General features: G+C 43.9%; 1 protein-coding gene across 5 annotated transcripts in view; it reads left to right on the top strand.

Moving 5' to 3' along the window:
* Nucleotides 1-15,733, top strand: part of nacc1b (nucleus accumbens associated 1, BEN and BTB (POZ) domain containing b) — a 46,464-nt gene that overhangs the window by 16,920 nt on the left and 13,811 nt on the right. For 4 of the 5 annotated variants that reach the window (XM_068320835.1, XM_068320837.1, XM_068320838.1 and 1 more), the window contains exons 5-6: nucleotides 3,528-3,993; nucleotides 9,680-9,977. In XM_068320835.1, coding sequence (XP_068176936.1) covers nucleotides 3,528-3,993; nucleotides 9,680-9,977 — 764 coding nt within the window. The remainder of the gene's footprint in view (nucleotides 1-3,527; nucleotides 3,994-9,679; nucleotides 9,978-15,733) is intronic. The other variant, XM_068320839.1, reaches the window with a different exon arrangement.

Below are 15,733 nucleotides of genomic sequence, written 5' to 3' on the forward strand. Positions count from 1 at the left end.
CTGAACGCGACTCACTTGGGAGCCAACCGAACTGGTTCAAAGTTCAATAGGATATCTTTTATTAAAATAAAACACAGTGTCTATTTCTACCCCTTTTTATTCATGGTAAACAGTATAAAGTGCAGTTTATGGTGTAAAATAGTAAAAAAAAAACTTTGAAAAAGTTGTTTTTTAGTCTTGGAGCAGATTACAATTATTTACATTAATTATACTGGGAAAAATAGTTTCGGATTTAGAACAACTGGCTTTTCGAACAGCCTTGTGGAACGGATTATGTTCAAAAACCGAGGGTTGACTGTATATGATTATTCTATTATTAGGCTATTGTTTAGCCATAATTTTTGCGTACTCTCAGTCTTGCGGCCAAACGAATCTATGAATGAATACGATATTTTAAATTGACAACAAATTCTGGTGAGTCGTTCTGGTTAAAATCATTTAGTCATTCTAGCAAATAAAGGGAAGAGTGGAAAAACTACTTTTTTGTCAGCGCAAGGAACTCATACTTAACAGAATATTGTTCCTGTTATTTAGGACACATTTTGGCCTGAATGAAGATGACACAGAAAAAATCAAATATAAAACCTAAGGAAACACAATGTCAACTAACAAAGGCTAGAACATCAGTATGCATGAACATTTCAACGCCATCACATTGCTGAATAGGTATACATGACCCAAAAAAGAGAGAGTGCCTATTGAAAATACCATACAAAGAGAGTAACACTTTGCTTTGAATTGTCTGTTTTTGTTTAAAAACTTAGTCATATATATAAATTCCAATTTCAGTTATGATACAGAACATGCTTAGGACATAGACAGTTGTTCATTAACAGTAATCTACCGTATTTTCTGGACTATAGAGCGCACCTGTATATAAGCTGCAGCCACTCTATTTTAAAAGAATAGAAAAATAAATTAAAAAGATAAACAAGCCTCACCGGGCTATAAGCCACATATATCGATGTTGAAAAATTAGATATTTACTGCATGTACAGAATGATTTTGTACTGTAAATGTACATGTAAATTCTTCCATTTTAATCAGCAACTTTGCTGATTAAAAGGGAACAGAACCAAGAGAAAACAAGGCAGTCAGAGACTGCACATCCTGCGACACCCCTGAATTCAAAAAATTACCCTGACCTACACATTTTTGTGCTTCTGGCTTCCTGAAAATTTTGTTTTTTGTTTTGTGATTATATCTCATCAGGTTTCAGAAATGTGTACCTAAAAAGGTATAAAAGTGAAAATTTAACCATGACCTACTTTTTCAAGGTAAAGGTTGTGATCTAATTTTCATCCCCTTGCCTCTGTGAATATAACGCCTTTTGTTTTGTCTTTTTATCTTATCAGGTTCCTGAGATATGTGCAAAAAATGTACAAAAGTTGAAATTTGACCTTGACCTAGTTTTCTTAAAGTCAAGGTCATCATCCTATTTTTATCCCCAATTGCCGCTCGAGTACCGTATTGGCCCGAATATATGACGGTGTCTTTTGCTTTGAAATAAAACTGAAAAAGTGGGGGTCGTCTTACATTCGGGGTCTAGACATTATACCCGTTTACAGTGCTAGTTGGCGCCAGATATCCTTAAAGCGAATGCTGAACTTAATTCCCCAGGCCAAAGTGAACCCCTGTCACGAAGAAGAAAAATAAAAATAGCAGTAGCATGAAGAAGAAAAATAAAAATAGCGATAAGAAAGAAAGGAGAAGAAAATAAGAGAAGAGATAAGAGAAAATGGAGAAACGTAGCAACAATCTGGAGAAAAGTGGGTCGGTTCTCGGATGGTAGCAAGGTTGGTGACACTCACCATTCATTTACAAATGTGATTGCACTTTAGCTTACATATTTAAATGTTCAGATATTAAGATGTGATAGACATTTTGGGCATGATTTGAATGAGGCAAAATAACATGCTTTTTCTCTCGAATATATTGTTATAATAATTTGTTTCAGATGTACTGAAATTATTTTCTTTATAAAAATAAAATTTGGTGTTCAAAAAGTCTTTTTTCAAACTTGAGTCTTGAAAAAGAAGGGGTCGTTTGATAATCAGGGTTGTCTTATATTCGGGCCAATACGGTAACGTGCTTTTTCTTTCATCTTTCTATCTGAAACGGTTGTGAAGATATTTGGTGGACGGACGAACGAACACACAAACACCGACAATTACAATACATCGCCACTATGCGGAATGTAATAACCAGCATTTGTTTACCTTCATTTCTCCTGTGTTTGAAACCACAAGTCACTTTAATCACCTTTGTTGAAACCCATGAAGTCGTCTACTTCAGTGCCAGAATTGAACAGCCTCACAAGCGTTTTGTTATTTATTAATGCGCTTATTTATGCCATTATTTAATCCATTTGGGCCAATTCACTGCTACACATGCCAGCAGTATTTGTATTCGTAAACCATCCGTAGCTGCCCAGCTGGAGTTTAAGATTGGATTTTAGAACATTTTCTCAAGCCTAACTCTCCCATAAATCTGTATTATCCTGTCCTTACGTGTACTCTCAGTTCTTTACAATTAGATCCTCTCATTGTTGTAATGCAGTTTAGACACTTTAGCCAACTGCACCTTTGTATCAGCCACATGGTTCAAAACCTAAAAAAAAAGTAGTTGCTTATAGTCCAGAAAATACAGTATTTAAAAGTTTGAAACAGTTGGTTGGATGTCTATTTCTGACTTACGAATCTGTCCTTTACAGTCAGTATGAGAGACAAGCTATGATTTTTTATTTGTGCACAGTTGCAGAAGTAAAAGTCTTACATATTTTGCTGAGTAAGTGGCATTTAGGCAACTGGAAAGAATTGAGTTAATGATATGAACCTCTGTTGATATTTGTCACTAAAAGTGTTTGTTAGTGATTTCTGGAAATGTTTTCCTAATGGTCCTAATTTGTCTGTCTGTTCATAGCATTATTCAAAATGTTATACATGGCTCTTGATGAATTTAATTTTTATAGAATTACTGTGTGGCCCAAAGAACAGACAGCAAGAATTTAGTGGTGATCTGGAACCAAAACAAGAGTTTATCTTCTAACTTCATATTTTCTAAAAGTATTGGACAAACATGGCACATCAGCATAAGATCTGGCAGTCAATTAGTCTGGAATAGTCTGATCTAAATCTGGTGATCCATAGTGCTTACACTTATAGCATTGAAATCTCAATGTAAAAATAAAAAAATCATGACACAGACTGAACTGTGAGCAGATCATAGCTGAAGCTGTTTTGATTCAGCTAGGTTTTATTTATCCACTAACCACTAAACTGGCTTATGAAGGAAACCATGAGCGTTAAACTACCGGTAGTCAAACCAATAATGATACTATTGTGATACAGATTCTTAGGAAGGTTTTCAGAAGTCAGTGATGCGGCCGTCCTTTTAGAGGACCATTGGTTTTCAATGAAGTAACATACATGTATTTGGGAAAATGACTTGCCTGCCTGTTCACTCTGGTTTGCTGTCTTAGTGATGTCTAGTGAAGGCTGCTTCTGTTTCTCCCTGGTCTCCCTCAGCAGGAGGGCTCTGCCTACTCAGTGGTCTGCACCCCTGTAGCCAAACGACTGTGGGAGGGGAGCAACCGTGAAGGGGGAGGGGGGTCAGGAGGGGGCGGGACAGGTGGCATAAGGAAGGCGGCACGTTACTCTTCCTACTCCTCTTCATCCTCCTCCTCCAACAACACTACCCAGGATCCTCTTGGGCGCGGACACGGACCCAGTGCAAACGTGGCAAGCAGCGGTGGCGCCATCCTTTCAGCAGGGGCATCCGGACTCAACAGTAATCATAACAACAATAACAACAATGGTGGGACCCCTGAAGGCACCAGCCCAGGTGCACTGAGCATGTACACCAGTGACTCTCCAATAAGTTACCATGATGACGAAGAAGAGGACGATATGGCAGATGACAGCACCGAGGAGCATTACAGACAGATCTGTAACATGTATACCATGTACAGTATGCTGAACACTGGAGCGGCAGGTAAGTTCTGACAGCAGATAAGCATAGTTGTTAGTTAACTTCATGAAAACCCATAGCGTTTGTCTTCTGATTCTTGCTGGTGTTTTGTTAAGTACTGTGAAGTTTGTCCAAACTTCTTCAGAACAGAGTTGCCGAGGTGAATCAAGTGTTCCCCTGTTGCGAAATGAAATTGCAGATGAGCACTCGGAGTAAACTACAAAGTAATTTTGACTTGGCAAGTCATGACATACTCTAAAATGATTCCGATAGTGGTAAACAGTTTGTTGACACACATTCAGCACCAAAATCATGTATTCATTTCCATTGAAAATGAGTTCATGCTTCATGTCTCTTCTGCTTAAATTAATGGGCTTGTTATCTACTTCTGTCAAAAAGAACACGTTAAGGCATTGTTAAATTTTAAAGCTTAAATATTATCTGTGACAAATGGCAAAAATATGCCAATCAATATACAGTGTATATGCCATTAGATGAATCAATATTTTATTCAGCTTTATCAGTGGTTGGCAGACTTAAGTCAGTCATCTTGCAAATCACTGACACTGAATATGTAATTGAAATGGCACAAAGCCATATATACTAAATTGGTTTTGAAAGTTTATCCTAGACTTTGAACAACATGTTTCAAAATGGGTATAGGGTTGTGTTTATCACTTTATTGCATCACTTGTTTTAACAGCACTGTAAGCATTTGGGAACTGAAAAAACCAGTGCTGTCATCCTGATTGTGAAAAGTTTTGTATTCTTGACACAGATGGTAATTTTTTTCTCATCAGTGGATTTCTTCCAATATTAATTAATCAAGTCATTGTCTACCGCTTCATCCACTGTGGCAGGTCATGGGTAGCTGGGGCCTATCCCAGCTGACTGAGGGCGTGAGGCAGGGGAAACTCCGGGTGCGATGCCAGTGCACCGCGTAGCCACACAGCGTGGGTTCTTACTAATATTAATTTAAACTGATTGATTCTGTGAGTTATCTAAACCATTGTTGGGGTTTAGTTACCTTATTTTTATTGTTGTCATCAAAAATACCTTGTTTGTTGACTTGTATTCAACCTCTAATCTGGGTCCGGGTAGTAGGGGCAGCAGTTTGAGCAGGAAAGCCCAGAAACTCCTCATCCTAGCCACTTCTACCAAGTCCTCTTGAGGGGATGTCAAGACGCTCCCAAGCCAATGGAGAGATTTGATCCCTCCAGTCTTGCGTCTGCCTCTGGAATTCCTAGATGAACATGGAAGACCTTCTTGGGAGGACATCAAGGGGGCATCCTGGCCAGAGGGCCAGACCACCTCGACTGGTTTTGATCGATGCAGAGGAGTAGCAGCTCTATCTTGAACCTCTCAGGGATGTCTGAGCTCTTCACCCAATCTCAAAGGCTGAGACCAGCCATGCTGTTCAGAAAACACATTTCAGCCGCTTGTACTCGTGATCTTATCATTTCAGTCATTGCTCAAAGCTCACAACCACAGGTGAGGTTCGAAACGTAGTGGTAAATGGAGAGCTTCACCTTGTGGCTCATTTCTCTCTTCATCACCACATACTGATAGAGCGACGGCATCATTGTGGGTGCTGCATTCATTCACCTATCTATTTCTTTTTCATTTTTCCCTCACTTTTGAATCAACCTTTGAGATACTTGAACTGCTCCTCTTGTGGGCGGCAGTGACTCAGTGGTAGAGTGGGCGCCCACATTCAGAGATTAGCTGTTCGATTCCAGCTCCCACACAGCCATCCTCAAAATGTGAGCTGACAGTGGGAGGTATCAGCTCACCTCTCGGCCACTGCTATGGCACTCTTGAGCGAGGTGCCGTTCCCCTTACAAGCTGCTCAATTGGGGTGCACCCTAGAGTCGCTGCCCGTCACTCTGCCTTGCCCTGTACTGTTTGTCGTTCTACTAATTGTATGCCTACAGGCCCCTAATGTGTTGTGTTTGTTTTAGGGGCATGTACACAACATTGTATACTTTGTGTAACACATGCAGTATATCAATGTATAAGCTGAGTGTAAAGATAGTTTCCCCATTGGGGATAATAAAGTGGACTTTGTTCTTCTTCTTCTTGTGGGAGGGACTCCTCTCTTACCTGAAGTGGACACTCCACCCATTTTTGACTGAGAACCATGGTCTCAGACTAAGAGGTGCTGATTCTCCTCCCGGCTGCTTCACACTTGGCTGCAAATTGCTCCAGTGCAAGCTGGAGATCACTGTTTGATGAGGTTAGTAGGACCACGCCATCTGCAAAAAACAGAGATGGATTCCTAAGCCCACTGAACTCCCGACACTTGGTTGGCTTAGAGATTCTGTCCATAATGTTATGAATAGGGGGGTAGCCCTGACGGACTCCAACTACATTTGGAAATGAGTCTGACTTACTGCCGGCAATGTGATCCAGACTCTGACTCTGGGAATACAGAGACCAGACACAACCCGTAGCAATGAGCTGTTATTCCCACACTTTTAAAGCACCCCTCAAAGGATGCCTCAGTGTAAGTCTTTTCCAGCTTCACAAAGCACACTTGGACTGGTTGGACAAACTCTTACACTCCTTCCAGCACCACTGCAAAAGTATAGAGATGGTCTAAAGTTCCACAACCAAGGCAAAAACCACATTGTTCCTTCTGGACCAGAGGTTCAACTAACAGCCAGACTCTCCTCTCTAGTACCCACGCAATGTTACAGAGACGTGTCTGCCATGACAGCCCTATAACATCCAGAGCCTCAAGATACTGATTGTCTCACCAAATCTTCCCCACCGCTAGATCTTTGCCTCCTTGTTGGCTGAAGCTGCGCATTGCTTTGCCTGCTGGTACTCATCAGCTGCCTCTAGACTCCCCCAGGCCAACCCAACCTAATGGGATCCCTTACCTCTGGTGTCGACCAGCAGGTTTGGGAATTACTGTTATGATCAACACTGGCTGTCTTGTGATGTTAGCTCTATGCAGCTGCCTCAGCAATGGCAGCACAAAACATGGGCCATTCAGATTTGTATGTCCCCCACCATCCCGAAAATGTGATCAAGGCTTTGCTGAAGTGGGACTTGTAGATCGACTTGACTGAGTCTTCAGCCAGATGTTCCCAGCAGACCATCTCAACCTGTTTGAGCCTTTCAGGTCTGTCTAGCATGTTCCCCCACCACTTGATCCAGCTCACCACCAGGTGGTGAACAGTTGGCTGTTCAGATCATCTCTTCTTTCCACAAGTCCAGAACATATGGCCATAGATTGGTTGATATGACTACAAGGTCGATCATTAATCTATGATCTTGGATGTTCTGGGAGCAAGTGTACTTGTGGATACCCTTTTGCTCAAAGTAGGGAATTAGGAAGAAGCCCGCACCAGCCTTTTGCCTCTCACCTGCTGTAACTTCATCTGTATGTAGAGGTGAGGCTGACTACATCTAGTTGGAACTATTCAACCTCCTGTATAGGCTCAAACATTCCATGTCTCTGTTGCTAGCTTCTGCAACTTCCAATTGGACTTCAAAGTCTTTTACTGCTGCCACTGGGTCGGCCCATGGCAGGATATACTCATTCAGGGTTATCCTGACTGGACCCCATGGGTGAAGGCCCAGCCACCAGGCACTCGCTGGCTGAATATAGGGTGCAGCCCTGGTGTCCTTCTGGGCTGGGTACACTCATGAGATGGAGTACCTGGCCCATTAGTTGATCCACTCCATCATGGATCAACTGAACTTTGCAACGTATTTTACACAAACGGGGAAATCTGATAGCTTTAGTGTTTTTGTTAAGAGGTTGGCAATAAGATGAATATAAAAATATCTATAAATTTCTTGGATCTTTTTCATTTGAAATTCATGGCAGGTTGTTTGATTTGAAGTTGTAGTAAGTGAACTTTTCATTAAATATGTTGGCTTACTGTAAGCCTGTTTTGTTTTTCTTATTAGTAATTTCACTCTAGGTTGGTCATAAATTATTGAAAACATCATCATTGGTTCAATATTAATAGTTGAAAAATCTAAAAAAAAATGATGTAGGATTTCAGTTGAGTTTCAGGTCTCCATTGCATTTTACATTTCATAATAAACCAAAGGGTGACAAGTCAGGACTGCAGGGAAGCAAGTTTAACACTTTACTATGCAGCCATGTTGTTGAAATATGTGCAGGATGTAGTTCGGATTTGTTTTGTTGAATCTGGAAAGGCCTTCCCTTGAGAATAGGATGTTTACTTGATAACATATGTTGTCCCAAAACCTCTATCACCCACCAATGTGGGTGTTTTCACAAATGTACAGTTTACCACTTCCGTATGTTCTAATGCACCCCATACCATCACGCTGGCTTTAGAACTGTGTTCTGGAACCGAACTAGAGGGTTGAACTTCTCTTTAGCCTGGAGGACTTGGTTTCCACAAAGAATTTCAAATTGTGACTCATTTGACCAGTGGACAGTTTTTCCACTTTGCCATCTTAAATGAACACTGGCCCAGTTGTGGTATATCGGGATCTGGTTTACATACCGTTTCCTCTGCTCGATAGAGTTTGTATCGTTATCCTTAATGGATGCAGTGACAAAATGCGTTCAACGGTGGCTTTTGTAATCGCTCCTGGGCCCAAGAAGTGATGTCCACTCCAGAATCATGTCCACTCCAAAATACTGGTTTTAACCCTCGCCACATACTGACAGAGTCATCTTCAGATTTGCTAAATCCTTTAATGACACTACGACTAGAGACCTTAAAATCCTAATTCTTTTTAATTATATTTCTTTTCTTTTCTTTGATATGTTATTTTTCTATTACTAACTATGAAGTTTCAATGTGTCTATATTTTACATTCATTTATTTTCTATATCCACTTCATCCACCGTTGTGGGGTGGATGAAGTGGCTATCCCAATCGCTTCGGGCATGAGGCACGGGACACTCGAGGCGCGACGCCCTGTGCACCGCGGAGCAACATAGAGACAAACAAGCACACACTCACACCAGCCAATTCACCTGAAGTGCATGTTTTTTGGAGTTGGGAGGGAGGTGGGAGGGAACCAATACAGACACGTGGAGAACATGCACACTCCGCATAGAGCGGGACTCGAACCGGCAACCACCACGCTGTGTGGTGATAGCACTACCAACTGCGCCACCATGCTGCCCTATATGAGAAATGTACATAACATAATTTTAACAGTTTGATTAGGAATGAAGTTTAGAAAATTTATTCGAGTGAATGTAGTCATTTAACACTTCAATATGTTTTCCCTGTTTAGTCTTAAGGTCTAAACCTACATGCATTCCTTGTGATCTAGAACTAAATCATCAGTTGCTTCAGTATCCAACTGCTCTGATTTTTCTGTCTAAAAATATCAATAAAATATATCAGGGAGATGATGATCTTAAACATTAATGAACCGACAAAGCCAAAGCAGTCATCGGTGCCAAGTAGTGTGAATGCGTTTGTTTCAGTCGCACATTTTGGAATCAAGTGTATGACCATAGATCATGATTAACATTAGAGCACTGAGAGTTTTCCTTTTTTCTTATTTAAGTGTAAACGCACAGAAATCTGAAGTCGGACGTTTACTTTAGCTTGCATTTTTGTAGAAAATTACGTAATTTAGAAATATTATTCCCACAAGTAAGATACTGTATCTGCTCTAAAGCTCTACCATCTGTTAATTAATTGATTTTCATTTTAAATTGTAAATTAATGGTCAGTTCCTCATATTGTGTCCTCAGTGGTCGGGGAGCGGGTGGAGGCTCTTTCAGATTTGGCTCCAGACTCTGGTGGTGGGCGGGGGGCCAGAGGGGGCCGTTCTCGGCCTGAGCTTGCATCGCTGCCTGCGGAACTCATCAGCCAGATTGGGAACCGCTGCCACCCGAAACTGTATGAGGAGGGCGACCCAGCAGAGAAGCTGGAGCTGGTGAGCGGCACCTCCGTGTTCATCTCACGTGCCCAGCTCATGAACTGCCACGTTAGCGCAGGAACCCGCCACAAAGTGCTGCTCAGACGCCTGCTTGCAGCATTCTTTGACAGGTCAGTGTTCAGCACATTTCACTTTGCTAACATCTGTTTTGTTGAGTGTTCTAATGGGGGAAGAACTGTGTATTATGGTTTGTCAATGTATTTTGTATTTTGTTCACAACACTGCAAAAGAAATTTATCCTGTATCTGACCTTCTTTCCAGATCTGTAGTAACATTTATTTATATAGTAGTACCTTGATATACCAGCAACTCGACATACAAGTATTTGTAGATACAAGCCATTGCTCTGTCCATATTTTTGTTCAAGATATGGGTGAAAACCTGAGTTAAGAGTCATGCTTTGGGACACTACTGCTGGATACATCTGCTGAGTCTGCATCTCGTTCTTTCCTTTGTGTGTCTTGCAGAGTAAAGCAGCTTTTGTGTACTTTTGCATTTCTTTACATACTTTATCATTATGTACTAGGGCTGTCACTGTAACGCGTTAACTAGATTAATTAATTACGCTGCAATTTGATGCACTATAAAAATTAACGCATTTAATTGCGAGTGGTAAGTCAATGCGCAAGCATTTTACATTTGGCCCACTGAGTGACCCGTAGGCTGCAGTGACGTCACTTCCTACCTGCACCACTAGTCAAAAGCAGAGTGACTGACAACAGAGATGGATGCGACACAGGAGAGTGAGGCGAGCCCACTCAGACCTTTGGGCGGAAAGTTTATTTATAATAAGAACAGAGACGGGACTATCAACAAAAACACAGTGATTCTGCGTTGTAGACACCTCCGTCAGTCTGCCCCAGGGCAGCCGTTGCTACACATGTACCTTACCTCGGCTTGCACTAGGCGGTAGTATGACTAGGCCACTGTGGCTCATTGTAAAAGAATTGAGTAAGCCACAAGAAGCCACATTCTGTGTCCAAGACAGCAGCTTGCTATAATAACAAGTAAAACTTACAAGTAAACATTGAGTAATACCAAGAATCCAATTTATTAAAATCAAAGCGTCCAAGTCAAAGTTAAAATGTCTTGTAGTCCAAGTAAAACTTAAGATAAGATAAGATAAGATAAAAGACCTTTATTGTCCCACAGTGGGGAAATTTGTGCGATCGTGGCAGCAGGGGGGGGGGGGTCAAACATAAATAGTTAAATAATATACATACATATTAACATCTGCAACATATGAAATTTACATATTCACATATTGGAAACATATTAACATATATCATATTATCCGAATGTACATTATATTTACACACCAAAAAAAGAATATACACTACAGGCTGGTTTTTACACTGCTCATCCGGAGTTAGAACGTTGTGTTCTTTGAGTTTGGTGAGTTGTTGTAGTTCCCTGAGTTCTTTGAGTGGTCTGCTGGGAGGACGGCTGGTTGTACAGTCTGACAGCCGTGGGCAGGAAGGACCTGCGATAGCGTTCCCTCACGCATCTCGGGTGAAGCAACCTATCGCTGAAGGAGCTCTCCAGTGATGTCAGTGTGCCCTGTAGAGGGTGGGAGTGGTTCTTCATCATTGATGACAGCTTGTTTGTCATCCTCCTCTCCACCACCACCCCCACTGAGTCCAGGGAGCATCCTAGGACAGAACCCGCCTTCTTAATCAGCCTGTCCAGTCTCTTCCTGTCGGCCGCAGTGATGCTGCTGCCCCAGCAGACCACCCCATGAAAAATAGCTGAGGCTACAACCGTGTCATAAAAGGTCTTTAGGAGTGACCCCCGCACTCCAAAAGACCTCAGCCTCCTGAGCAGATAGAGTCTGCTCTGACCCTTTTTATAAAGTGAGTGACTGTTGGTGCTCCAGTCCAGTTTATTGTTGAGGTGAACACCCAGGTACTTGTACGAGGACACCACCTCAATGTCCGTACCCTGGATCTTCACCGGTGTAACCGGGCAGCGTGATCGCCTGCGGAAATCCACCACCAGCTCCTTGGTTTTACCCGCGTTGATCTGGAGGCGGTTCCGCTGGCACCAGTCCACAAAGTCCTGGGTCAGTTCTCTGTACTCTCTATCGTCCCCATCGGTGATGAGGCCGACGATTGCAGAGTCGTCAGAGAACTTCTGCAGGTGACATGTGGGGGAGTTGTAGGAAAAGTCTGCAGTATACAGGGTGAACAGGAACGGAGCCAGAACCGTTCCCTGAGGTGCCCCTGTGCTGCAGACAACTGTGTTCGACACACAGTCCCGGGTCCTCACGAACTGCAGACGATTGGTCAAATAGTCCAATATCCAGTCCGTAAGGTGGTGGTCCAGCCCAGTGATCTCCAGTTTGTCCCTCAACAGTGCTGGTTGTATCGTATTGAAAGCACTGGAGAAATCAAAAAACAAGATTCTCACAGTGCTCCCAGGCCTCTCCAAGTGGGACAGTGCTCGGTCTAGGAGGAAAATGACGGCGTCATCCACCCCGATGGCAGGTTGGTAAGCGAACTGGAGTGGGTCCAGTGATGGGCTCACCAGGGGGCGGAGATGACAGAGGACCAAACGCTCCAGGGTCTTCATCAGGTGAGACGTTAGTGCCACCGGCCTGTAACTGTTTAGGTCCTTGGGATGCGGGATCTTGGGCACGGGAACCAAGCAGGACGTTTTCCACAGCTGTGGAACCCTTCCCAGCTTCAGGCTCATGTTGAACATGTGTCCAACAATCCCACACAGCTGGTCTGCGCAGGATTTCAGGAGCCTGGAGCTGATGCCGTCTGGACCCGCAGCCTTCCTCGTCTTGATCCTCCGGAGCTGGTTTCTCACCTGGGACTCAGTGAGGGACAGGGTGGAGCAGGGGGACTGTGTGCTGGGGGGTGTGGGTGAGGGGGGTGGGTTGAAGAGGTGAACTGTAGGGGGTGGTTGTAATATGACCTGAGCAGTCGGGGGTGGCCGTGAGCTGATCGTTGTAGAGGGGGAGGGGGAGGAGCTGTGGTGGTGTTGGAGAGGGGCAGGGGTAGGGTGGGAGGAGGAGGAGGGGGCTACAGCGTGGAGGGCTGGGCTGGGGGGGGGCGTGGATGCCTGATCAAATCTATTGAAAAATTTGTTTAGGTCATCCGCCCACTTCTGGTCCCCAGTGACCTGGCGGTCGGGTCCTTTATGGCCTGAGATGGTCTTCAGGCCCCTCCACACCTCGCTGACGTTATTCTGCTGCAGCTGGTCCTCCATCTTCCTCCTGTACATATTCTTCCCCTCTCTGATTTTCCTCCTCAGCTCCCTCTGGACAGCCTTCAGCTCGTCCTTGTTTCCAGACTTAAAGGCCCTTTTCTTCTCCTTAAGAAGGGCCTTAATGTCCGGGGTGATCCAGGGTTTGTTGTTGGGATAACACCGTACGGTCCTGGTGGGTACGGTGTTATCCACACAGAAGTTAATGTAATCTGTGACGGTGTTTGTGAGACCGTCAATGTCCTCCCCATGAGAGTCACAGAATAAATCCCACTCTGTTCTGTGGAAACAGTCCTTCAAAGCATCTTCTGCCTCGTCGGACCATCTCCTCACAGTGCGGGACACAGCTGGTTGCCTTTCCACAAGAGGCTTGTAGACGGGCAGGAGATGAACCAGGTTGTGGTCTGCTCTTCCCAGGGGGGGGAGGGGTGATGATATGTATGCCTCCTTGGTGTTGGCATAGCACAGGTCCAGTATTTTACTGTCTCTGGTGAAACAAGTAACATACTGGGTGAAGGTGGGCAGAGTGGAGGACGGGGGGGCGTGATTAAAGTCCCCTGAGATGAGGATGAGGGCCTGTGGGTGCTGTGTCTGCAGCCTGCTCGTTAGGGAGAGGAGGACGTCGCAGGCTGCGTCCGCGTCGGCAGAGGGGGGGACATATGCAGCTATCACAATGGCGTGTGAGAACTCCCGCGGCAGATAATACGGCCGCACGCCGACCGCCAACAGTTCAATGTCCCGGCAGCAGTGCCGCTCCTTCACAGTGATGTGTCCAGGGTTACACCACTGATCATTCACGAACACTGCCAGCCCTCCTCCTTTCCTCTTCCCGCTCTCCCTCGTCCTGTCCGCCCGCACCAGATTGAACCCGTCCAGATGAACGGCCGTGTCTGGAATCGCCGCGCTCAGCCATGTCTCCGTGAACACCATGACGCTGCACTCGCGGAAGTCCCTCTGATGCCGGGTCACCGCCGCCAGCTCATCCATCTTGTTGGGGAGAGATCGTACGTTCCCCATGATGATGGACGGGAGGACAGGTCTGAATTTCCTCCTCCTGGCCCGGCGTGCAACTCCGGCACGTTTCCCCCGCTTCCTCCTCCTCAGCTCCCGGGGGATGTCGGGTTTCTCCTGGGGCAGCACCGCGTTGCCACGGAGCGCCAACAGCTGATCCCTACTGTAAACAATAGGGCCCTGGCTGCGTATGGGGTCCACAGACACGGTCGTGACCAGTGTAAAAAACAGCATGAAGACCAACGCATGTACAACAAACTTGGTCTCCATGGCACACTACTTAGTTACTTTAAAAAAATTGAAAAGAAAGAGGTAAGAAAAAAACAGTTAGAAAGAGGAAACAAGACCGGTGTGGGAGAGCTGCCGTAATCAGTCGCCACTAGTGCAGCGCCATCTTTAGATTTTTGTTTACAAGTAAACACTGAGTAATATTTTGAATGACTGTATCTTCACATAGTGAATGCAAGTTTTCAATTGTTGGGGGGTGTAAAACCACACTCGTCGTAGGGGGGTGTTGGGGGATAACCCCCCACAGGGGGTGTCCGGGGGGCCTCCCAAGGGAAATTTGTTGTTTTCCTGCATTCTGGTGCATTCTGATTGCAAAATCTTCTGTTCAGTTTACCTACAAAAATACACTAAAGTCAACAGTTCAAGCTTAACTATCTTTATTTCTATCCTACTTTATGCAGGTATAAATGTGAGATTCAACAATTGAAAACTTGCATTCACTGTGTGAAGATACAGTCATACAACATATTACTCAATGTTTACTTGTAAGTTTTACTTGGACTAGAAGACATTTTAACTTTGACTTAGACAACACCATTGGTATCCATAGTTTAATATTTTTTTAAAAAGTCGATGATATGATTTCTCATTTCAATTTAAAAAGGCATGAAAAATAGCAAGTGAGGTGAGTACACATTTACAGTATTTTCCGCACTATAAGGCGCACTGGACTATAAGGTGCACCCTCAATAATTTGTTTGTTTTATAATTTATTTCATATATAAGGCGCACCGGATTATAAGGCGCACACAATAAAAAATAAATAAAATGTATTTGATAAACTGCAGCTGCTGTAGCTGCGCAATCTGTCCACTAGATAGAGCCGCGCTGCTCAGACGGTCATGATTGCATTCATGACTTCCTGACTACCTTTGAATGGCCCCTACTGTTATGTCAATAAGCCATTCTGAGCCTCATCAAGGTAACCTGATCACTTGATCACTTTGCCATCTTAGAAAGAAGTCAACACGCATATTAAAAAACCTGACATTAAAAACTGGTTAAATTCATTACGAGTGCAGTCAGTGCGAACAGAGCGGATTATTTCCTGATCTGAAGTTCGAAGCAGATATTTAAGCTCCGACGTTCTCCGACGTTCATTTATTAATTAAATATTGTTTCGATCGATCGGTAGTCCAGTCGGAGGTGAGGTGCAGCTATTTGCTGCTGTGTGTCCTAAACAATTTTTTAACTAGTTTTTAATGTCAGGCTGCTAATTTACTGGCAAATATGACGCTGTTTTACTCCTAGAACTGACTTTAACGTCGGTGTCTCACCGCCGTGAATCTCACCGCACGTCGCTGCAGACAGAATACACAAACCTGAATGCGCCCCTCTGCCGCCCGCCCAGAGC

This window comes from Antennarius striatus, chromosome 8, assembly GCF_040054535.1.
Source record: "Antennarius striatus isolate MH-2024 chromosome 8, ASM4005453v1, whole genome shotgun sequence".
Classification (NCBI taxonomy): Eukaryota; Metazoa; Chordata; class Actinopteri; order Lophiiformes; family Antennariidae; genus Antennarius; species Antennarius striatus.